The sequence below is a fragment of the Diaporthe amygdali genome, assembly GCF_026229845.1.
Source record: "Diaporthe amygdali strain CAA958 chromosome Unknown NODE_29_length_634662_cov_65_424859, whole genome shotgun sequence".
Classification (NCBI taxonomy): domain Eukaryota; kingdom Fungi; phylum Ascomycota; class Sordariomycetes; order Diaporthales; family Diaporthaceae; genus Diaporthe; species Diaporthe amygdali.
Window position 1 is genome coordinate 440,245 of NW_026517049.1, and position 22,086 is coordinate 462,330.

General features: G+C 51.6%; 8 protein-coding genes across 8 annotated transcripts; 3 read left to right on the forward strand and 5 right to left on the reverse strand.

Annotated features, from left to right (window-relative positions):
• Window positions 1-474: 474 nt before the first annotated feature.
• J7T55_004406 (wd repeat protein) lies at window positions 475-2,406 on the forward strand (the record flags this gene model as incomplete). Its single annotated transcript, XM_053132056.1, has 1 exon — window positions 475-2,406. The coding sequence occupies one exon, from the start codon at window positions 475-477 to the stop codon at window positions 2,404-2,406; it is 1,932 nt and encodes a 643-aa protein (XP_052990019.1).
• Window positions 2,407-2,551: 145 nt separating this feature from the next.
• J7T55_004407 (uncharacterized protein) lies at window positions 2,552-3,081 on the reverse strand (the record flags this gene model as incomplete). Its single annotated transcript, XM_053132057.1, has 2 exons — window positions 2,552-2,817; window positions 2,868-3,081. 2 exons carry the CDS (start codon window positions 3,079-3,081, stop codon window positions 2,552-2,554), a joined length of 480 nt encoding a protein of 159 aa, XP_052990020.1.
• A 2,119-nt stretch (window positions 3,082-5,200) lies between these two features.
• J7T55_004408 (uncharacterized protein) lies at window positions 5,201-9,621 on the forward strand (the record flags this gene model as incomplete). The annotated part of the gene is made up of 5 exons (XM_053132058.1): window positions 5,201-6,980; window positions 7,032-7,263; window positions 7,313-7,417; window positions 7,467-8,695; window positions 8,756-9,621. 5 exons carry the CDS (start codon window positions 5,201-5,203, stop codon window positions 9,619-9,621), a joined length of 4,212 nt encoding a protein of 1,403 aa, XP_052990021.1.
• An 801-nt stretch (window positions 9,622-10,422) lies between these two features.
• Window positions 10,423-10,787, reverse strand: J7T55_004409 (uncharacterized protein; the record flags this gene model as incomplete). The annotated part of the gene is made up of 2 exons (XM_053132059.1): window positions 10,423-10,700; window positions 10,775-10,787. 2 exons carry the CDS (start codon window positions 10,785-10,787, stop codon window positions 10,423-10,425), a joined length of 291 nt encoding a protein of 96 aa, XP_052990022.1.
• Window positions 10,788-11,658: 871 nt separating this feature from the next.
• On the reverse strand, window positions 11,659-13,098 carry J7T55_004410 (uncharacterized protein; the record flags this gene model as incomplete). The annotated part of the gene is made up of 1 exon (XM_053132060.1): window positions 11,659-13,098. The coding sequence occupies one exon, from the start codon at window positions 13,096-13,098 to the stop codon at window positions 11,659-11,661; it is 1,440 nt and encodes a 479-aa protein (XP_052990023.1).
• A 980-nt stretch (window positions 13,099-14,078) lies between these two features.
• Window positions 14,079-14,729, reverse strand: J7T55_004411 (uncharacterized protein; the record flags this gene model as incomplete). The annotated part of the gene is made up of 1 exon (XM_053132061.1): window positions 14,079-14,729. One exon carries the CDS (start codon window positions 14,727-14,729, stop codon window positions 14,079-14,081), a length of 651 nt encoding a protein of 216 aa, XP_052990024.1.
• Window positions 14,730-15,247: 518 nt separating this feature from the next.
• On the reverse strand, window positions 15,248-19,272 carry J7T55_004412 (allantoate permease; the record flags this gene model as incomplete). Its single annotated transcript, XM_053132062.1, has 9 exons — window positions 15,248-15,607; window positions 15,679-16,038; window positions 16,091-16,691; window positions 16,750-16,913; window positions 17,503-17,638; window positions 17,692-18,156; window positions 18,235-18,646; window positions 18,715-19,026; window positions 19,086-19,272. The coding sequence occupies 9 exons, from the start codon at window positions 19,270-19,272 to the stop codon at window positions 15,248-15,250; spliced, it is 2,997 nt and encodes a 998-aa protein (XP_052990025.1).
• Window positions 19,273-20,318: 1,046 nt separating this feature from the next.
• Window positions 20,319-21,437, forward strand: J7T55_004413 (flavonol synthase; the record flags this gene model as incomplete). The annotated part of the gene is made up of 3 exons (XM_053132063.1): window positions 20,319-20,840; window positions 20,968-21,058; window positions 21,115-21,437. 3 exons carry the CDS (start codon window positions 20,319-20,321, stop codon window positions 21,435-21,437), a joined length of 936 nt encoding a protein of 311 aa, XP_052990026.1.
• Window positions 21,438-22,086: the final 649 nt, after the last annotated feature.

Sequence of the window (22,086 nt, forward strand, 5' to 3'; positions counted from 1 at the left end):
AGCTAGGTATGGATGGGTTGAGCAGGCAACTAATGGTAGAGGTCGGGGAAGCTTCCGGGCGGGCGAGAGGCGCTGCTGGGCAGATTGGACTGGAAGAGGCTGTCCGTTGATGTCTGGACATCGATCGCCGCGGCTCACTTAGAGTTCGGGCTGGGTGCCGTGCTACTGAGCCCTGGAGATGGGACGTAGCTCATGTTGCTTGGCCTGCGTGTGCCTGCGAGCAGGGGTCCTTCCTTACGCCCAGTGTGTGGGGCCCGGCCCATCTGGGAGCTAGACTAGTCTAGTTTTTGGTGGGCCAGGCGAAGATCGATAAGACCAAAAGTGCTACGATAAGAATTTATTCCTGAGCCTTCTTCACGGGTGATTTTTCTGCCCTTCTTTTTGAGCAAGATTCGTTACGCTTTTGTCGTGCCCAACTCTGTTTGTCCACTGAAGTACCGTTCTCTCTCGACCCACGGACTCACGCGAGAAAGCATGAAGGTCACCACGCCTGGCCTCGTGCCCGTATACACGGTCTCGGGCGCATCCACAGGCAGGCCGCTCCCAGACTGGCTTGCCCGGAGAAGGAAGAGGAGTCTGAAGTACGATCCCGAATATTCGAGCCGAGTCGAACTGCTTCAGGACTTTGAGTTCGAAGAGGCCAGTGTCTGTGTCAGGGTCTCCGAAGATGGGCAGTGGATTATGAGCACAGGCACATACAAACCGCAAATACACACCCACGATCTCAACCAACTCTCCCTGAGCTGGAACAGACACACCACAAGTCTCAACCAATCCTTTGTCCTCCTCAGCCGAGATGCCACAAAGTCTCTACACCTCCAGTCCGACCGCAAACTCGAGTTTCATACCTTAGCTGGATGCCATCACGAAATCAGATTGCCACGGTACGGCCGAGATCTTGTGTACGACCGCAACTCGTCCGAGGCCCTCGTCGCAGCTACTGGGCTGGGATCAAACGGAACAGGGGAAGTGTTCCGGATGAATCTTGTTGAGGGGAGGTTCATGAAGTCTTATGAGATTGATGTTGGAGGCGACGATGGACTGGAGGCCGGCTTGCAGGGCAGTATTGAGGCTGGCTGCGTCAGTTCGGCCGCTGTCGCAGAGGACACCCACAACCTGCTGGCTTTCGGTACGTCCAAGGGCTCGGTGGAATTAATCGACCCACGTGCAAGATCAAAAGTGGCTGTCCTGGAGGGCTTGGAGGGAGAGGTATCCGCTCTGGATTTCAACCCCTACTCCGGAATGTCTTTGGCGATAGGCACCAGCCAGGGCATATGCTCTGTTTTCGATCTACGAAGACCCGTTCCTCTACTTCGAAAAGACCAAGGCTTTGGTTATGCTATACAAAACATTCTACACCTCAAAACAGCGTCCCAGGAGCGAAAGATCTTGACATCGGACAAGAAGATTATCAAAATCTGGGACGAGACGAGTGGCGAGGCTTGGACGCACATAGAGCCCATCACAGACCTCAACTACGTTCAATGGGTCAAGGACACAGGCACCCTCGTGACTGCCAACGAGGGCAAGCAGCAGCACGTGTTCCATATCCCATCCTTGGGCTCAGCACCGAAGTGGTGTGGGTTCCTGGACAACATGGTGGAAGAAATGACCGAGGAAGCTCGCACAGAGACATACGATAACTACAAGTTCTTGACCATGCCGGAGTTGAAGGCACTGAGCCTGGACCACTTGGTCGGTACGGCCATGTTACGCCCGTACATGCATGGCTACTTTGTCGACACCAAGCTCTACGAACAGGCGCACTTGGTTGCGAATCCCTTCGTGCTTGAGGAGGAGCGCCAAAAGAGGACCCAGCAGAAGGTCGAGAAAGAACGCGCAAGCAGGATTCGTGGCATCAAGAAAGTCAAGGTCAACCAGAAACTCGCCGACAAGATTCTTGCACGGCAAGAGAAGAGGGACACCGTGGATACCAAAGCGGGTGTGCTCGGAGACGACCGTTTCGGCAAGCTCTTCGAGGACGAAGACTTCGCTGTCGACGAGACAAGTCGTGAATTCAAGATGCTCAACCCAAGCACAACGGTTGACGCAATCTCAGGCACATCCAATGGTCCTCGCAGACAACTTGTTGATTCCGAAGAAGAGTCGGACGAGATGGCCGAAAGTGAAGACGACAGCGAGCCGATTCCACAGACATCGCAAGGTGTGTCCATGCGAGTCTCGTCATCAGGCCAGGATGGTAGAAATAAGGATATCGCTCTCGGCTCGCGGGTGCAGAAGAATGGCCGCGTGGGCAAGATATCGCACAGCAACGCAGTGGGCGAGAGATCAATTTCTTTCATTCCAGAACCCAAGAAAAAGCAGAGGCCTGAGCAGCCTGCCCCTGAAAGCAAACGCTCAACGCAAAGACGAAGTGCCAGCACGAATACCTTCAGAAAACTATAATACATCTGGCTCATGCTTGAATTATTCCGCTCAATTACACTCCCCAACTCCGTGTTGTTCCGAGTGGCATGAAGACCAAGGAGTCCCTTCTGCACCACATCACGCTCATGTCAACTTCTCAACAATTCCTCCCCTTGTGACGTTCCTACTTTCGATGAAAGTACTTGCGCTTCACGTCTACTTTTGCAGCCAGTCCTTTCTCGAGATCCTCTGGCTTCAAACGTGGAGTGGGTGGAATCTCGTCTTCAACCCGAACACCCCTTGACTTCGCTGGACGTTGCTTCACGGACTTCGGAAACTCGGAGCGTCGTGGTGTCAGTGCCGTGACAACCTTCTTGGCTGACCTGCGAATGGTCTCGCGGACTTTCCACTCCCTCTTCTTTGCGAGGTAGAAGAGTGTTCCAGAAGCAACTGCATAACGTTAGCACACGCAGTCAACACCGGAGAGGGGACTGCCTTACTGCCAAGGAGTGCGACAAATACCACGATCAGGATGATAGCGATCAGTGCGCCTTGAGAAATTTGGAAGTTCCCGCTGCTGCTGCCAGATGCACCGGCGTCATTGTCCGGACTCCCATCGGAACCTGCGTTGGCTGTTCCAGCTGTACTGTCGCTTCCACCGGTGTATGGGTCGCTGGTTGCGAGCGGGAAGGCGGCGGATGATGTCGCTGCCATGATTGAGAATGGGTCGCGACAAGGATCGCTGGCTAGAGGTCTAAGCTTGCCGTCGCAGACGGGTAGACGCTATCACGAGATGCTCGCCAAGCCTGTGAGCGGAGGTGAATATGGAGGGAAGACTTAAAGAGGCGACAGAGGTGACAGTCGAAGAAAATCGGAGAGGGAGCAGGGTATGAATACGCTCCGATATTGTTTCACAGAGCGCGGAGCCGCTCTATTTAGATACCTAGATCTACAGTCACTCAATACCCAAATGAATTCCACGCTAGGTGTCGACACCCCAGAGTCAGCAGCGGGCAATCGTCACAAAACACATGGGCGCATGTGGACATCGTGGGTGCTGCCAAAGAAAGCAGTGCATATGCATGCACACTGGACCCTCCTCGGCACTTGAGCAACCCGATCTAAGTGGTACCGCCATTGGCCATCCAAGAAATGCCAGGTGAAACTGACAGCTCTTTTGCAGCCAGTGTTCCTATCATTGGCGAGGATCGGTGTTGCTACGCGCCCTCCTTGCGGATCTCTTCACAATACCCCTGAGTTGGGCTGGGCTGACTTGGCCAATCAGGGTGAACGGGCCGGGATGCTAGGGTGCTTGTAAGCGCCGTGCCCTTGACTTCACTTGAGGGTGTCCGACTTCTCACCAGTATATGCTGCTTCTTTGGGATTGCGAAAGTCTCTGATCACAACGCCAGATTTTTTCTTCCCCGCTCCTCGGCATCTGCCAAAATTGCACGAGCCCAAAGATATCACTATCTGAGAACGTTGTGGGTGTCCATGTGCCCCCCGATATCGTCGTTGCACTCGTTGCCACGAAATAGACTCGAACTTGGGCCGATGTTTTGTTTGTGGAGAGCTGCATTCTTGACGGAAATCCACTGGCTCTTGCAGGCATACTGCTGTGACCACTGCGAGACTCCAGAGGCACCAAAAAAAGATGCTCGCCCGAGACGACCCGTGTCAGCCAAGTGCCACTTGCCGCCGGGCGAGATCTTGGGGTTTGTTCAATGCAAATTGCCTGCCTCTGAATCCCGAGACGAAATCTGCGTTACTTCGGTGACGCTTGCTTGTTTGACATGTTGGCATATCAGGGTAAGACAAGGGTTGTAAGCGAGTGGATATTGAGGGAGCTGCTCTGTTGCTAAACGAGCTTGACGCGGAGCCCCAGTAAAAGACTATGAATAGTATCATCTACAGCCCTCTCATTTACACAGATGGTTTCGTTCTTGCCAGCGTTTAACCAGATGATACATTGACGCGGATCACTTCATGTGCTTCTATCGACTGTTGAAACGGCTTCGCCTACCAGCGCTTCTCCCAGATCTGCATAACCGAGATCACTTGAGTCCTCACTGCCATCGTAAACCTACTATAATCGAGAGTATACTTTCTGACAGCTTTATAGTGCCTCAGACGGTAAGAGAAATCAGATCAAGTGGTCACAAGAATGACGCGTCTGCGTGGAGGACAACGCATTGGACTGACTGAGCCCTTCTCGGCTGTAGAGGCTGGGCAAGGACTTGAACGAGTTCGCTTGGTCTTCTTGCTGGTCCATGATCAACTCTGATTACCTATCGCGAAATGGACCAGTGCTCTACCGGGAGACGTCGCGATTGAACACCAAATGCTAGCTGAAGCTGGTGGTGGGTAGAATGGTCAAGGCACAACCACTTCTAGATTCAACCATTCCTAAATTTCTCCATGACATCTCGGGATCTCCCAGATGGATGAGCTCGAATCTTCGGGTGTCCAGCGAGGGAATGGTAGTGGGATGTCGTTCTTGCCCGAGAGATGAAGAGACGGTCAGAAGTTCCTGCCTCCTTCCTTGACAACACGGCCTTCATCAACTCGTGGGTTCCTTCCGTATCTGCTCGTGTCTGCCTAGTTCTCGCTGTGGCCCTGAAGAAAAATTTGGGAGCTCTTGAATTCCCTCCCAATATGCCAGATTCTTACTCAAGTCACACTCCCGTCTCATTTCATCGCCTGATCCATCTGTTCACCAGCTTCAACGAGAGAAGACACCAGATCACGGCGGACACACAATAGTGTTTTGCTCTGATACGCCCTCTTGTGGCCCTGTTCTCGTCCCATCGCTGACACTACCTGCTTGCCCGGGATGGATACAAGCTTGTCCACCTCCAACGGCAGTCCTGACCCGCCTGACATAGCCTCTCATGGAGTCACAGAGGACGAGGATTCTCAGGAATCCCTGACGTTGCTGAATGCTCTGGATCCTTTACCTGATACCCAGCGTGATAGCCCTGAGCACAATCTCTCTTCACCCCCTGAGCGAGATGGTGCCCTTCAACTGCTTTCTCGACCACAAACCCTAGACATTGACCCAGGCGAGAGCTTCTCTTGGGGCAAGCCGGTGAAGATCACTCCTGGCCAATTTAGTCGCCCAGTCCCTGCTAAGTCGATGGTTGATGCCACCAAAGAGAAGACCATCACCACTTCTCCTAGTGTCGTTGGCAGTCTGGGAGTCGGACCCTCAACTTCCACTGCTAGCGGCTCTGTCCAGACAGTTTCTGTCGCCTCTGGGCAGCATGGTAATACCACCTTTCCGGATCTGAGACGTCTTTCTGGTGAAGAACCATCTCATATAGCCCTCGCCAGCGCTAAGAGCAGCCTGCTTCCCATCGAGAACCATCAGTCCGCGGCAAATGATTCCGAAAATCTCAATAGAGTCCGGAAGCTTATGAGGCGTCCTCCTTTCGAGGACTATCAGCCACAATACCGACGTCAAGAAGGTAAGGATCAGCTATCCGTTACGCACACTTCACCTGTTCAGCGGTTGGCCCAGCCAGGGGATGCAGGTGCCGTGCAAAGGCAACCTGATGGTCCAACTCACCACAAGGGTGAAGACCCTCGTCGAGAACAAGCCTTCAGCGAGCAGGGTAATGGAGATTATCATTCGGTCGACGAGCGCCTGAAGCAACAGAACCATTCTGCCAGTGCCGCCCAAATCAACAAGCAGAGTCATCGCATTTCATTTGCAAATGACACCTCCGTTTCTCCTTCTCAGATGCCTCAGCGATCAATTCAGGCGGCATCTCAGCATCAAACACCTCGTGAGAGGCTTGTACAGAGGAATACTCCTGCAGACTCTCCACATCCCAGCATCAACCGGCCTCTGAGGGATGTCCGACGACTGTCACATACCAAAACCCCGACACATTGTCCGTCATCTCGCTCATCTGTGCACGGATCGAACATTAGCAAAAAGCGATCACGCCCTCGTCCATCCCTCTCGGGCAGAGCACGTCCCTCACGCCAACCGTCCTCACGATACCATGATGACACGCCTTCTATGAGAAGACGGGATCGTCATCCAGCCACGAATAACCGCGATTCTTCACTGGGAAACAGTCAGCATTCCAATGAGTCACCTGAGATCGACGTGTTCGCGGGAAACCTTGCTCAGGCCTTGAATAGCAATTTTGAGATGATGAAACAGGGATGGAAACGGAAGGACCAAGAGCTCGCCTACCTTGAACGACACCTTGAAAAGACGGAGGGCGAGCTCTCGAACTTCAAGAGACAGAGTGAAGGCAAGGCCGGGAGGATCCAGGAATTGGAAGACGATCGGATCCGACTTCAGGAGCAACTCGAGTCTGCGAATCAGAAGCTTGAGGATCGATCCACTAGACTGTCTAAGCTCGAGGAGAAATGTCGAACGTACAAGGACTACCTGAATGAGGCCACCGCGGAGCAGCAAGAGCTATACACTGCTGCCAAGACAAAATGCGAGAACGCGATCAAACAAATGCGAGAAGAAGAGCGGAAGCGAAAGGCACTGGATGAACAAGGACGCAAAGACCTACAAGCAACCCGTGAAAGGCTCACTCAGGTTGTTAAATCAACAGTGGCCGAGTACAGTTTCAAGGAACGGAATTGTAAGTTCTGCCTCCGCGAAGCGTTCTAATTTTGAAGCTTACAGATGCCAGTCAACGACAAAATCGAGTCGTTGAATCAGAGAATGCAAGAGCGAGATGCGGACCTCGACCGGGAGCGGGAGACTATTCGAAACCTAGTGGAGCAGAATGCTACCGTTGCCTCTGTCCAAGGAGTCTTGAAGAGCTTCGAGTCACAGATCGAGCAGATTTCTGCGAAAATGGGAGAGGTTGCGTCTAGCCAGGTCGAGCGGGATGCGAAAGCAACGGAAGAGACGCAGGCCAAGTGAGTCTTCGATTGTATCCTTGACAGTGATCAGGGACTGACCAAGCAGACTTGACAAAATCGCTGCCCATATTTCCGCTCTGGATGAACGGGTTGAGCCCCAAGCCAGCATTATTGAGAGGCTGCAAGAAGCCAATGTGCAGGCATTCTCCACGTAAGTTGACATCCTGTATGAACCGATCATGTGCTAATTGGATTCATAGCATCCTCAAGCCGGTTCTCAACTCACACACTGAGGCCCAAACCAATCTGCAGAAGTTGTCGGATGCGGTTGAGGACTATATGGAGGATTTCTGGATGAAGCTCGAGGATCGCGAGGATGTGCTGACGGAGTTGCTTGAGCAGACCAAAGCCGACAACGCACAGCTTGAAGTTGAACTACAGCTAAGAGCCGATGAACGCAACGATCTTCTAACCAGCCTGGAGCAAGCTAGAGCAACACTGCAACAACGAGAGAAAGATCTTGTAGATCTCAAGGATGAGGTCGCGGAGTTAGAACAGGCCCAGGCCGACGACCTGGGGCATGCCGCGCGCGCAAACTCGCTTCTTGAGGAGTGTGACAAGCTGAAAGTTGACGTCGCCGCGAAAGCCACCATCGCCCGTGGTCTTGAGTATCGACTTCAGCAGAGCCAAGCAGCGCTCTTGGAGGAGACTCAAAAGCACGAGAGGCACACACAAGAGTTACGCAAGTTGATGGAGCAGAGCGAAGAAGCAGCGCGTACTGCCCAAGAAACCGCTGTTGAGATTGCCCGACAGGAGGTCATCCGCGATACAGATCTTGCGAAGGAAAGAATCGACACGCTTCTTAAAAAAGCAGAGACAGAGAGCAATTCATTGAAAAAAGAACTCAATGCAGCGAAACAACAGATATCGACCGTTGAAGAAGCGAATAGACGGGATTCTGCGACGGTTGACGAGTTGAGAGCCGAACTCGAGACAGCTCAAGCCGAAACAACCAGACTTGGGGGAGAAGCCAGTGAGAAGGACAAGGAGATCCAAGAGGCCTTTGACCGCAATGCAAAGCACATCCAGGACCTTCAAGAAAAGATCGCGCGCAAGGAGAGAGAATTTTCACAGCTTTCAGAGGACGCCCAAAAGTACGACAAGCAAGTACACAAGGTCCTCGACAGCTTGAAGACATGGGCAAATGGCCGTCAAGCTATCAAAGGCTTTGTGTCTGAGCTTGAAAAGGCCCAAAACGGTGATCTCGACAATGTTGACCCCAAGCTGAGACCATTTCTGGAGATTGATGTGCTTCACAGGGCCATTTTCCAGTATTGTCTGGCTCAGGGGCAGTCTGCACAAGATGGAGAACGAGATACAGCAGATGAGTCAAACACAGACAAAGATATATGGGCAGATCTGCCGCCTAGCAGCCCACCAGAGCGAATCACGCCGGTGAATCTAGCGGCGAGAGTCCTCGATCAAGTTCGTCGCCGCGTAACTGTCAGAAGTCCAATTCATAGTGCGCCATCCCCAATACCTCCTTCAGTGTCGGCAGAACAGGAACGCAGACGATCAGCAAATCCGCCGAAGTCCATCATGAAATCAGGCAGCCAAGGCAGCATTCTCGGGAATGAAGATCTGGCTGAGCCAAGAATGCCCGCCCAGTCATTCAGCGTCCCGAGCAGGGGTTCCTTTGGCCGCAGAGCCTATATGCCACCTGACAACAAGGACATAGCTCGTCAGCAAGATGATGAGCCACGACAAGAGGAATTGCAAGAGAGAACCAGCTCGGTTCGCAGCAATTTCTCCCGCGCATCGTACAACAGACCTGTCTCAGGCATCAATCCCCAACCCGACAGTGGCATCACCCGCCACGGAACTCGTTTTGGAAGAGAGTTGCAGAAACGTAAGCAAGCTGACCAACAGAAGGCGGAGTCGCCCAGCAAGAGGACCAAGAAAAAGTCGGATGAGGAGGAATCAGTGCTGCAGAAACATCACTCATCTCCTCCAGAGCGCCAAGTGAACCAGGGCAATGAATTCCCGGTGGCCCCTAGTGCACCGCGCAAGAGAAGCCGAAAGAATACGAACCTTCTTCGCGATTCTATTTCTCCTGTTCGCAGCCTCCACTTCACGCAGAATGTACCCTCAAGAGAGATTGAAACACCCGTGCTGCGGCGCAATGACATTGGCGCCAGAGATGTGACTTTGAGCGGGCTGAAAGCATTGCTTGCGTCGAAGACGAAGATGGACTCGCAAGACAGTAGTCAGGATCCCCAGTCGCTCTACTATCAGCGCCGCCGCTCCTCGCAACAAAACGAGGATTCTCAAGACTCCATCACTCACTCACAGGGAGTGCGAGGCGACCTCGTTGGTCCACCCATTCGAACACGGCGGTTCACCATGGGCCCCTGATTCGCAGAATATGCGCTTCGACACGATTGAAAATTGGGAGGATCGAAAAAGGGAATGGGATTTGATGTTGCTAAGAAAATTGTCGTTCGCGTGGGAAGACATCAGGCACCAAGTTAAATACGGTAAGGGATGTTGGTACTGGGCAGGACGTAGCTTCTATAAAAGATTTGATGGGGAACTGCACGTAGCTAGAGATGGCAAGGATGGCTGAGACGAGGAGTACGTCTGACACATAGCTTCTTACAACTAATTGATACTTGCTTGATCGTACATGTAGCCTTGCGGCGTGATGTGAAGTAGCCATCCTCATGTCCGTGTTCCTTTTAAAAACGTGCTGTCTCGAGTTGAATCCTCTTGATGATCCAGATCTGTGGTATCTAGCTGACTTCTGTCAGACCACGCAGACAAGCCCGCCCTCGCCAGAGACCACCGCGCGTCAGTAATTATTTGCTTGCTCCCACAGTCTCTATCCTTCCGGAAATGCTGGAGAATTGCGTTGGCTACGCTGTCCATGCATGGTCGTGCCGGATCGTGTTGGATCTGACGTATTTCTCCATTTGGTCTGTTATTTGTGGATTTATCGCAATTCCGGGCTGCCGAATAAGTGATTGGTAGGATTCGTGGTCATCTACCTGTTGCCCTTTCGTTTTTGCTCGAGGAAGAGAACCTTTCTTCGCACTATTCGCCCGAGGACTCGATGTTAGCAGATGGACTAGACCAGGTGTGCACTTCGGTGTTGGCATGGCCCCCATCCCAGCCGCGGCAGCGGCCGTTTCCTAGTCGAAACCGTCATGCGCCGCATCAGCCCGGACAGGTCATCCCATTCGGGACGGGGGCACGATGGGATTGCTGCGGCGCGTGGAGGAGGGCGATGCGACGAGGAGTGCTGCCGGTACTGCCGTCTGGCTCGCGACTGGAGGGGCGGATCCGGTGCGGAAGGGGAGAAGGCGTCGGCATCGTACCTATTGGGTCGTACTTGAGCATGCTCATGGGCGGTGACGTGCGCGGGCGCGTGAACTGGTAGAAGAAGCCCGTCAGGGCCATCGACATGAGGCGCACCGAGACGACGCGGGATTTCACTGTTCGGCCGTGGTTAGTACACAGGTACAGTCGATAGGAGAAGTTCTTGAAAGGAGGGAAGCTTGGTGCGCACCTTTCTTGGCCATGGCTTGCTGTGCGGGTGCGTCGCCGGTGGGATGGGAATGTCGACGGGCGAGGTTTGATTTTGGGAATCGGGATTGACGTCGAGATGCACTTTTGGAGGTGTACCCTGTCAGGGTTGAACCCTCGATTGGGTGCTTGTGTAAGTGGCTATCAATCATCATCGTAAGCTTGGCACACTCTTCCCAGATGTTGGTCTAAGACATATATCGTGAAAGAGAGCAATCAATAAACAAATATCGTCCGGGTTGCTTCATGCTAATAATGGAAAGGTGTTAACGTGTGAGGACGCTGACAGGCTGAGATCGAAACGATCCTCCACACGCGAGAGGCCCTGTTGACTTGAATTATCGTCTCCCAAGTTTACAATTACATGTCAGTGGCCGACTTTGGTGTTTGCCTCTTTGGCGATTACTCTGAGAGATCATGTAGGGAAAGGTAGATTGCTGCTGAGATCTGTTGGAAAAATACAGAACGAGAAGATTTCCATTCGCGTACCCATCAAGCAGGACAAACCGTGCTGGATCCAAGCCCTTCATACGCCTTGTGTGAAACGAGGATATTCCAGCTGGCATCATACTAGCTTCTTGTGAGCTCATTTGATTAAATTTGCTATTGAACCTAGACTATTGCGAAACGGATGAAGGCTCATCAATATTTACATGTTGCTGTTGACCAAATTCCGTAAGGTTCCTTGCCCACCGCCTGGGTTACTTCAAATGTTGTCTCCTGCACAAGCCCTCGCCCATGGACGATGTGTGGCAGATCCCATCCTCCAAATAATGCAGAATTCCTCCCTCAAATGCTATTAGAACAATCTCCTTGAATCTTCCGTTCTCCATCTCTTCCGGTGCATTCAAGGTCAAGCATCATATTCTACCGCTGGGCCTCTGGTATCCATGTCAAGGACCAAGGCTGTATACATCTTCTGATCAATGCTGCTTCCCGGCGAATCTCCTCGTCCTGCGGCGCCTTTGATACAGCGGACTGAATGTTTGCCCACGTATCCCTGCTGCCGCAGTCGCCGAGCCGCTCGGCCTTGGCCGCCTGGTACAGCCTGATGGCGAACTGATGGATGCTCGCCTTATGAACGAGCGGCGGTGGTACCTTGTGCATGACGGCGTTAATCACGAGTTCCACAAAGCTTGAGTAGCTCGTTGGGTCGCCGCGGTCATGTGCATCATTGAGCCTTTTATGACCAGCGCTCTCGGTGGCTTCTCGCTTTTTCTGCATCATAATCAGCCATGCATTTCCCTGTTGCAGGTCTAGTTCAAAAGACCGCCCGGAGAGTGCTGGATCTGGAGATTCGTCGGCCATGAGTGGTAAGATGCCTTTGCTGTACAACCATATCAGCTCTTGCGACGCCCTTGCGTAGGTATGGGCCGCCATCATGGGCCGGCTGAGGCTCAGGTGGTCATCGCCTTGGCTCATCTGGCGGTCGACGTTGTCAAGGACGTCTTCAACTCGAGGTGTTGAGACCTGTGGTCCTACTTTATCTTTGATCTCCTGGGCAAGCTCTGAGCGTATCCTACCCTGGACGGTGAAATTCTTGAAGCCGCGAAGGGTTTCCGAATAAGGTTGCAGGAAGCATGAAGGATGCAAGACTGGAACATCCTCGTCGAGTATATCGTCAAAGGGGCCATGGAACGTGAGTATATGCTGGGTGCATTCACCAAATCGGTGGTAGCCGCTGTCAGCTCCATCGAGTGCTCGACAGAAGAGGTCAAGATCCCTACGGAGAATGACGAACTCCTGCCGTTGAGGTACGAGCTTACCAGAGAGACCAAGCCTGTAGAGTGACTCGTTAGACCGACCCCATGGTCTGCACGTGCGGGTTATAGACGCCCTGACACCTCCTACTCTTTCGATTCGATGAGTGAGGATGAAGAATCTGGAGAGCTCTTCCACGCGATCTCGGCTCCACTCTCCGACGCCCAGAGCCACAATCGGGATCTGGGCAGCGTGAAATATAGGGAGTAAATTGACGGACTCTGACTTGACGCAGATGAATTGATTCGTCGTCAGCATGAGCCTCAAAGCTTGTCCACGAAACCCGGGATCTTTCAGCTCGAGTATGCGTGTGTCTATTTCCCAGGGCATCTGAGCGAGTCTGCTGTGCTCTCCGATATATCTGCCATTATTGGCCGGATCTGACGTTTCTGGCCTTGGAAAGACGCAGAGTATGTGCCTGAGAATCTGATCTTGGATTTCCTTTGGCAGCTTAATGAAAACGTTCGGCAGCTTGATGGGAGCAGAACAATGCGTGAACCAAGCTGGATGCTCCGTTGGTTGGTGAGAGGAACTGGGGCCTTCCATGTTGACGGTCCAATCCGATGAATGGATTTTGATATTAGGCGGGTGTAATGACAATTTAAGCTGTTGATAAGCTTGATCGACAAAGTGGTCCCAAAGTTATGATATGGTGGCTCCTGTGCGTTTTCCACTGCAGTGAATGCGCAACTGATCAACAAGCTGGGGATCGAGGTAGATGTTCTCGTCAATATGAAGTTAGGCAGAATTGAAACTCTTAAGACATGAAATTGTACGATCCTGTGAGAAGTGTTGTGAGGGTGCAGCAAGGCAATAGTAGAAAAAGACCAGTTGTGCTACCATCTTATATAATTGCCCAGTCGTGGACATCTGACGCTATATTTCTGCTGAATTCTCGTCAATAAAGTTGTCGTCAATATTTTGTTTTGTCACAAGCTGTTGACCTTCCATCTGCGATTTCACTCAATTATTGCGCCTAGCGTGGACAACCAGGGACTCGTACAGGTCTCTATACTGAGACCATGGCCTTGGCCTTCAGTCCGAGCAGACGGTCACGGGGCTCTGCATGACACTATCACAACACCTTGTTGGGTTTCGTCTCTAGCAAAAAATCTGAAATGTTCCCTTGTCACGACCACAGCTGATTAGCACTAGGGTATGGCTCACTGCTAGTGTCTATAGGTACCTGCCATGGAAGCAGTCCCCCAGACTGAGCGTAATGAGATACAAAGTTCTGAAGGCTTTAAAAAATTACACTTGTTGAAATCTTGCAGGGCATGTTTCAATTGGAATAGACATTTCAGATACGGTGGTTGAGTTAGCTTTCTTTTTGATAGAAAGTAGCACCGACTTGGCTTTATTCAAAGTAGTTGAAACAGCTGGCTGTATATCCGGAAACTTTTCGTAAGGCCAGAAATTGTTTATTTGATGGTGTGGAACGACGACTTTTGACAGCCCTATGCAGGTTCTAAATCCAGAGAAATCAGTAAGTGAATACTAGTAGATCCTGCCTGGTAACTGACTATTCACTCTATCTGTGGTAACACTATTGGGTCCCTGCCACTCTTAATGACATCTTCCAGCATCTCAATCCGATCCTGACCCCAAAAAGGCTCCCCTCTGTACACATAGAACGGCGCACCAAAGTAGCGTTTAGCCTCAGCCTCCTTCGTCAGTTCCTTCTCTTTCACCGCCAATCCGTCCTCTGATTCAGCCCTCTTCAGCAGCCTGGCACCTTCGAGCCCAGAGGCTTCTGCTAGCCTCCGGATGGTTTCCGGATCAGCGATATCACCCTCGGTCGCCCACACAGTTTCGAGGCCCTTCCTAGCAAATTCTTGCACCGCGTAATTATCGTAGCCATCCTCCTCGATAGCAGCCAGTAAGACCCGGTGAGCAAGAGACGGGTCCGCCGGGTAGAACTTAGGGAATTTGACGAGTGGGATGTCCCTGATCTTGCGCCAGCGCTCCATCTCGAGGAGCCTGTACGCTTGTCTCTGCGGCGCGCGCTGCTTCACAGGTAGCCCTCCGGAGACGGAGAATATGTGCAGTAGGTCAATTGGTTTGTAGATGATCTGAGCGTTGTGCTGTTGCGCCAGAGCCTGCAGGCGGCGGCTGCCGATATAGGACCATAGCGAGATGAAGGAGAAGTAATATTCGATCACGGGGCGAGATGCCATGTTGTGGGCGTAACTTATGTCAAAAAGAGAGAAGAGGTGCAGACATCTCGCGAGGCTTTGATCATGTGGGCATTGGACTTCGCCTAGTTTATATTCAAAGCGGCTGCAGTGCGCGGTGCGTCTTCCTCCATGTGGGCTTGAAGAGGGGCAGTTTCTCCTATGTGGATGCATTGTCGAGCACCTGGGCCGATGGCGTGATCAACACAACTGCCTCATTCCTTGTCGTAATCTTCGAGGAACCGCAGGCATTTGCAGCTCATCTCTGGATTCTCAGCGATCAAGACTCATCAGGATTAAAATGCTTACGTGTGTCTTCTTTGAGCTCTGTACTGGTCTAGACTTGTCGAAAACCCGGCCTTTCAACATGGTTCGCACCAAAGCGGGAACGTATGTCTTGTCTCAGGGATGACTCTAGCCGTTGCAGTCTAACTTGACAACATTATCATGCTGAATTCTTGCTAGTACATATACCTCAAGGCACTTTATATAGTCATGTATGATGCTCCCATCTACTCATGTTATAATTCAGCACGACTTTGACGATTCGTCAGATCCCTTTCAGCAGCATCTTGCCACCACTTGATCCTCTTCCTGACGAATTCCCAAAACTCTTCTTCCCAAGCGGAATCGTACTTTGGCAATATTCTGCCTGATGTGCCTTCAGCTGGCTCTCCTGCAAGAGCCCTGTAGGCCTCAAAATGCACTTCAAAATCTGGCATTAGAGTCCAGAATGGGCCCCCCTCCCCCTTCAGTGCCAGTCGGTCTTGTTCCCATTTTTCCATCTCGTATCGTGGGGGAAGCTTCGCGTGGCCAGCCAGAATGCGTGCGGCTGCTACGGCCTGCCATTCGTAAATGCGAATGCCGAAGCCGCCAGTGACCTATGAACAATAAGCCAATTCAGATCCTGAGCAAGAAGTTGAGCAGGGACCGTTCAAGGAGGAACACTCACCATTCCGATGAAGGCCAGGCTAGGATTGTCGATCTTGAAAACATGCTGATACAGCCCCGGTATCCTCTTGTTCACGCCCTTCAGGTCTGGCAGGAAAGGCACGCTAAAGTCATAACCGGTAGCGAATAGCACCTGTTCCACATCATCAACCGATGACCCATCTGAGAACGTGATACGCCCGGAATCTGGATCGAAGGACTCGATTTCTGGCTTAACCACAATATCGGGGTGTTTAAAAGCTGCTTCCGTGAACACAGCGTTGGGCTTCCGCAAAGACGAGATAACTGGCAGCTTGGAAACAAGCCGGATGTCGTGCAGCGCATCAAAGGCCGATATTGAGCCCCCTATCACAACAACTCTCTGGCAGAATCTTGTCAATCATGGGCATCCTAATTCTGAAACTCTTTCTCACCTTATCTCTATAGTCTTCTACATTCCGGTAGTGCTTGCTATGTGCTATCCTGCCGGGAAACTTCTCATCATATTCCAGCAAGCCTGGAATATCTGGTATGTACGGCAGGTAGAAATGGCCAGATGCAACAACCAGGGCATCGAATTGCTCTTGCCACCAGTAGTCGGTCTCCTTGCCCGGCTGCTCTCTTCGCAGAGTCAGGTTCCACTCTGCGCTCTTCTGGTCATACTCGGCCAGCTCGACAGTGGTATTGAATTGAACGAGGTCAATGGATTTTCCCCGTACGAACACACCCTCGACCCACTCCCTCATCACCTCACGATGGCGAAAAGGTGAGTCTGGGCCATACTGCGCCAAAGACCGCTCCGAGACTATTTCCGGTATAGGCTCTTGGGAGAAACACATAATTCCAGGGGGCAAGTTGCTGTGGAGGTGCTCATGAGCCCCCGAGTCCCAATACCGGGACTGGTGGGAGTTGGCTGACTCATCACGGGGAGTTTGACAGGGACAGGTGGATGGTATCTGCAAAGGTATAACGGTCTTCTGTTCCACCAAAGCTCTGAGCGATGGTATGCCCGGCTGCAGTTTGGAGTCGTGGATCCTGATGCGGAGTTACAGTCTGGCAAGTTCCTAAGGAGACAGGATATGCGACAACGTACCAGGTTCCTCCTACAGCATTGCGCCGTTCGAATACACGTATCAAATCAAACGCCTGTTCTTTGACAAGAGCGTCGGTGGCAATTGCGCCTGCTGGACCAGCTCCAATCACAGCCACACGGCGTTTCGGTTTTGCCATGGTGTAGTTGTATATGTTTCTATCGAGCTACAACAAGTTCTGTGCAATGTCACGTCAAGCCGCAGCATGTCACTGAGGCAGATACCCCGACCAGGCGCTTTTCGTTTGTCTTTCTGCACCTCAGCTTGGCGTTATATTTTATCTCCCTTCAAATCCCGATTGTGGATTCATTCAGTGATCCCCTGCGGGGGTTCTGATAGTAGTGGAGAAGCTGGGCGATGTAGTCACTTTGAGCTCCGAAGACGCCATCGCGAGCTAGAGGTCTCCCGAAAAGGCCCGACATAGTAGTTTACACTGCAACAATTTCGATAGATACTGTAATCAGTCGTAACTCCGGGTATCTCGCGACGAGCCATTCGAGATTCTTGAAGCCCGCCACAAAAATATGGATGGCTCTTTGGGGTTGTGGTATGTTGTCGTTATTAGGCAACCAAGGAATTGACTGTCAAGCCGGGATGTCAATGTGATAGGATACGTATAAGATCAGACATCTGTAACTTTTGTGGAAGGTTATGCCGCAATTATATATATCTGTGCTATATCTATGTTCCTGTGCTCTGTACAATAGTTGGTATCTTCCACCAACTTTCACCTATAATACGTATCTGAAATATACGTTTTCTTTGTCGGTCAGATCTTTGAAAGCGGTTCTGTCTCGCTCACTTTCGTCCAAGCTTAACGCATCCCGCTTCTTATTCTCTTGGTGCAGAACGAAATACAGTGCAGAGGCAGCTACGATAGTAATGCAATAACTGGTCATCATTGTTAGCCATATGTCGAATGTGGCGGAAGATTTTGTACCTACCAAATGATCAAGCCTGTCCATAGCTCAGGGTAGTGTTGACTTTTGGTCTGACTCTTCACCATCTGAGGCCCGATGATGTTTCCGACACAGTATGCGACAAAGACGCCGGATGCTGTAAAGCTCTTTTTCGTCTCACCCGCCACATTTCCTGCCGCGAGTGCAATAGTCAAACTGACGACCGGTCCAAAGAACCCGATGATCGAATATCCAACCACCGGGGCAGCTGGACGGTATCCCCATTCGGACTTCCAGATAATGGCAAAGCCTGCGATAACGGGGAGACAGCAAAAGATCAGAAGCGGGATTCGAATGTTGCGGTGGGAGCATATCCAGCCTGTTAGAGTAATACCGACTGCGCTGATGGCACCGAGCGGGAACTGAAACAGTATGCTCTCAAGGGCAGAGTAGCCGAATGTCGATACGATGAGCGGCCCAAAGCCAGAAACGGCCCCATTCACCGTGTATCTGGAGTCACCTTTAGCTTAAGGACCACGAAGTGTAACAAGACAGGTAGGCGCATATGGATGGTAAGGGGTAACGTACGCTGCAGCCATCATCACCACAACCAACCAGACCTTCACATCCAACAACGCCTCCTTGATTTGCGCGCCCTTGATGGCCTGGTTCCTCACACCCGTCTGACCTGCCCTCAGCCTCTCGACGGCAACAAGGCGTTCTTCAGAGGTCAAGAACCACGCGTCCAGAGGAGAGTTTGGCAGTGCAAAACACCACAGTCCAAACAAGAACGTAAGCGCACCAGCGAAGACGTAAAGATACTGCCAAGGCTTGAGAGAACCATCGATTTGTGCAAATCCGTAATTTAGGCCACCGCCAATAAGGGTGAACCAACCTGTACCGGAGAACCACCAACTTTGTCGCAGAGCCTGTTCGGACTGAGTGTAATACCCACTGACGGTGATCATGAAGGCTGTAGGAACGATCGACTCGGTGAATCCTGATAGAAACCTGTTAGCTTTGTACGTCCAATAACTCGACAGAGCAAAGACATGTTTGTGGCCGTACCAAGAAAGAATCGCTGCACCAGAAGACCTTGCCAAGTCGTCACCCCAGCAGTGGCGGCACATATTACGGCCCAGAGCATAACGGCAGGACCGAGGATATACCGAGTATTGAAGTGCTGCAGGATGTATGTCATGGGATAGGAGCCGACCAGCTGGCCAAAGTAGAAAATTGATGTTGCCCAGCTGAGCCTCGTGGTGTCTACCTTGGGCGGGCTGACTGACGCATCCGTCACGGAGAGATGGAGGTCAGCGGTCATGCCGAACAGCGCCGCGCTCCCCAGAATAGCCTTGTCGTAGTAGACCAAACCATATCCTACATACCAGTGTCAGTGTCATTTCCTAGTCGTGGTCAAGAGATTAATGTGAGCTCACCGATGACCATAGCCGGCATAAGAAAGAGGTCGATCTTCCTCAAGACTCGCCTCTCAACTTTGGGGTCAATTGACCTTGCTTCCTCTCCGATCAATTCCATCGTCGGCGTCGTGGTACTAACCACCTCCTTCGTTGACCTGGGATCAACCGCGGTGTCGCCGTTGTCTCGACCTGGTGATGTCGTCATGGTGAAAATTTGAGCAAACTTGGTGCTGATTGGCTAGTAGCCTTCAATGGATGCTCTTTGACGTTACCGGTATCGAGCAACGCCGACCTGGGACGGACCACTTCGAAATCGCTCAGGTTGGAACAAGAGCGAGTTGTCTATGTGTCTGTACCTGAGAAGAACTAGACCCGAGGTCGGCTTGCTCGTTAATTAAGAGCGTTGATCGGCGGGTCCTGAACCGATTGGCCCTAAGTACAGTTCGTGAACTTAAAACTACTAAACATCGATAATACTCAAAAATGTGCCTGCATACAGCATATTAATTCTGCAGATTTAGTTGTCCTGAAACATCATCGATAGCTCCAAATCTCATATGAGCTCTCCTGGAAAAGGCACAGTTCCACCACGTTGGATTGTGGATCATGCCGGCGATGGTGTATTACCAGGGTGCCCATCACGTATTGCCTAGCCTCTGCTTGCACTCCCGATATCTCGCAACTTACATATGCGATCAAATCCCGACTGCTTGGTTCCGAGACTATTACCGATAGTGAGTGCCTATGACAACGATTTGGAGAATATGCTTCTCCACCATCCGGCCCGACAATCTGGTATTGTCGTAAGATAAACAACGGTGGAGTAATGGTGATATTTCCGCGTCCCATCACCTCATCTTGCTTACCCCGGCCAGATAGTATCGATTCTTTAATCCAAGTAATATGGTTGACCTCAGCTAGCGGGTCAACTTAGTGGAAACATTTCCAAAGGGTGGCTCACGTCTCGAGACTGATATTGATTATTCGCTCTGCACCAAGCAACGTAGACGGTAAAGGGTTTTTGCAGTTACTTAAGTATGTCTACAACCACTGAAACCGTCGCATTGCCGTATGTGCAAGTTCCCGAGACATCGGCGGATCTCGACTGGGCAGATCTCGCGACTCTAGACCTCTCTAAGTTTGACCAGCCGGGAGGAAAGAAAGAACTAGCCTCAACTTTGGCCAGGGCCCTGGAAGACATAGGCAGGTTCAACCATAGATCAACGGAAATCTATCTACCCCTCTCACATCATGACCTTCGGATACGGCAGAGTCCTGACCAAGAATGCAGGCTTCTTCTACGTCTCCAACCACGGCCTTACCCCGACCGAGATCGACACCCAGTTCGCCCTCGCGCACTCCCTCCTCTCCCTCCCAGACTCATCCAAGGCACCATACCGCGCCGCTCTCGAAAAAGGTGATTACAATGGCTGGAAGCCCGCGGGGACTCGCAACCTCATCCCGGGCGTGAAGGATAACTTCGAGATCTACAACATCCCAAAATTCATCCCAGAACACGCCGGCCGGCCGCACCCAGACATCGTCAGGCAGCACTGGAGCACGATCAAGGAGTTCTCGGAGCGAGTTCACGAGCAGATCGTCAAGAAGCTCCTGGTTGTGTTCGCCGTGGCTTTAGGCCTTGACGACGAGGAGTGGTTCTTGAAGAGACACCGGTATGAGGAGAGCAGTGGAGATCATCTGCGGTACATGAAGTACCATGCAAGGAGCGAAGAGGAGAACCAGAAGTTGGGCGGTGTGTGGCTCAAAGGGCAAGTTGGTCCAGCAAGAGAAAACGAACCCTAGTTCTTGATTAATGAATGATTGACACGATTTATCTTGCAGACACTCGGATATGGGAAGCTTAACGCTTTTATTCCGCCAACCGGTTGCCGCGCTGCAGGTGCTGACCAAAGACGGGACATGGAAATGGGTCAAGCCACAGACGGATGCGTTGACTGTCAATATTGCTGATGCGCTTCAGTTCCTCACGGGTCAGTCAATTGGGAGCCGTGCAATGAGCCCTCGGACAAGGCTAACATCCACGCAGGCGGCTACCTCAAATCCAGCATCCACAGAGTTGTGGCACCGCCGAAGGACCAAGCTCATATCAATCGTCTTGGGGTGTTATATATGGTGAGGATTGAGGACGGTACGGACTTGGTTCCTATCCAGGAGTCGCCGGTGCTTCAGGAGCGTGGTTTGCTGGGCGATAAGATCCTGGGCAACGACGGCAAGCCAGTCAAAGCTGGTGAGTGGGTTAAGAACAGGGTCATTAAAAATCTCGGTGCGTCGAAGGATGAAGAAGGTGGTGATAATGAGGTTTCAGACATAGAGATTATCAAGGGTGTCAAAGTCAAATACTTTGACTGAAAAATTTGAACTTTATACGATCCTTTGATTTGTTCTTAGCCGTCAGAGTGTTTGACGTGAATCTACGCTCTGATACGTCTTCAGTTCAGCTCCTAAAGGGGACTCCAGGATGTTGATTTTAGGAAGTTCCGCATGGCTCTACCGTATCTGCGGAGGGGAACGCTTGCCCAGGAATTGATTTGTGCTTTGAGACCTAAGAGATTATAACATAGACATGAATCCATCAGAGGTCATACTGGGCCAGTATCTACCGGGTTATATTTTAGTCATTTCCAGATATTTGGTACCTCTGCTCGAGGACGCCAAACTGAAAGACACCAACGCTTGTATGCTTTCCCCGGAGAACGGTGTTGTCGTTCAGTCTGTACTAGAGTCAATAAATATGAGAAAGGTATAGCAGCTGTTGAGCGAAAGTGACCGCAGGCATGTCGAGACGGCGCTTATGTGCTGTGTCACCGCGCTTCGGATACTTCCAGCTCTTGGTGAGCAGGGGGAGCCCTGCATGCTAGTTTATCTCTCTCCCATTTCAATTCTGCTCAAGACCCTCCTCCTCCCTTGACCCATAGACAAACCACCTCCCCATCAAGCTCGAATTTCCCCATCGCCTGTCAGCCTGAAGACGAGAAGACGCGAAGACGAGAGGACGGAT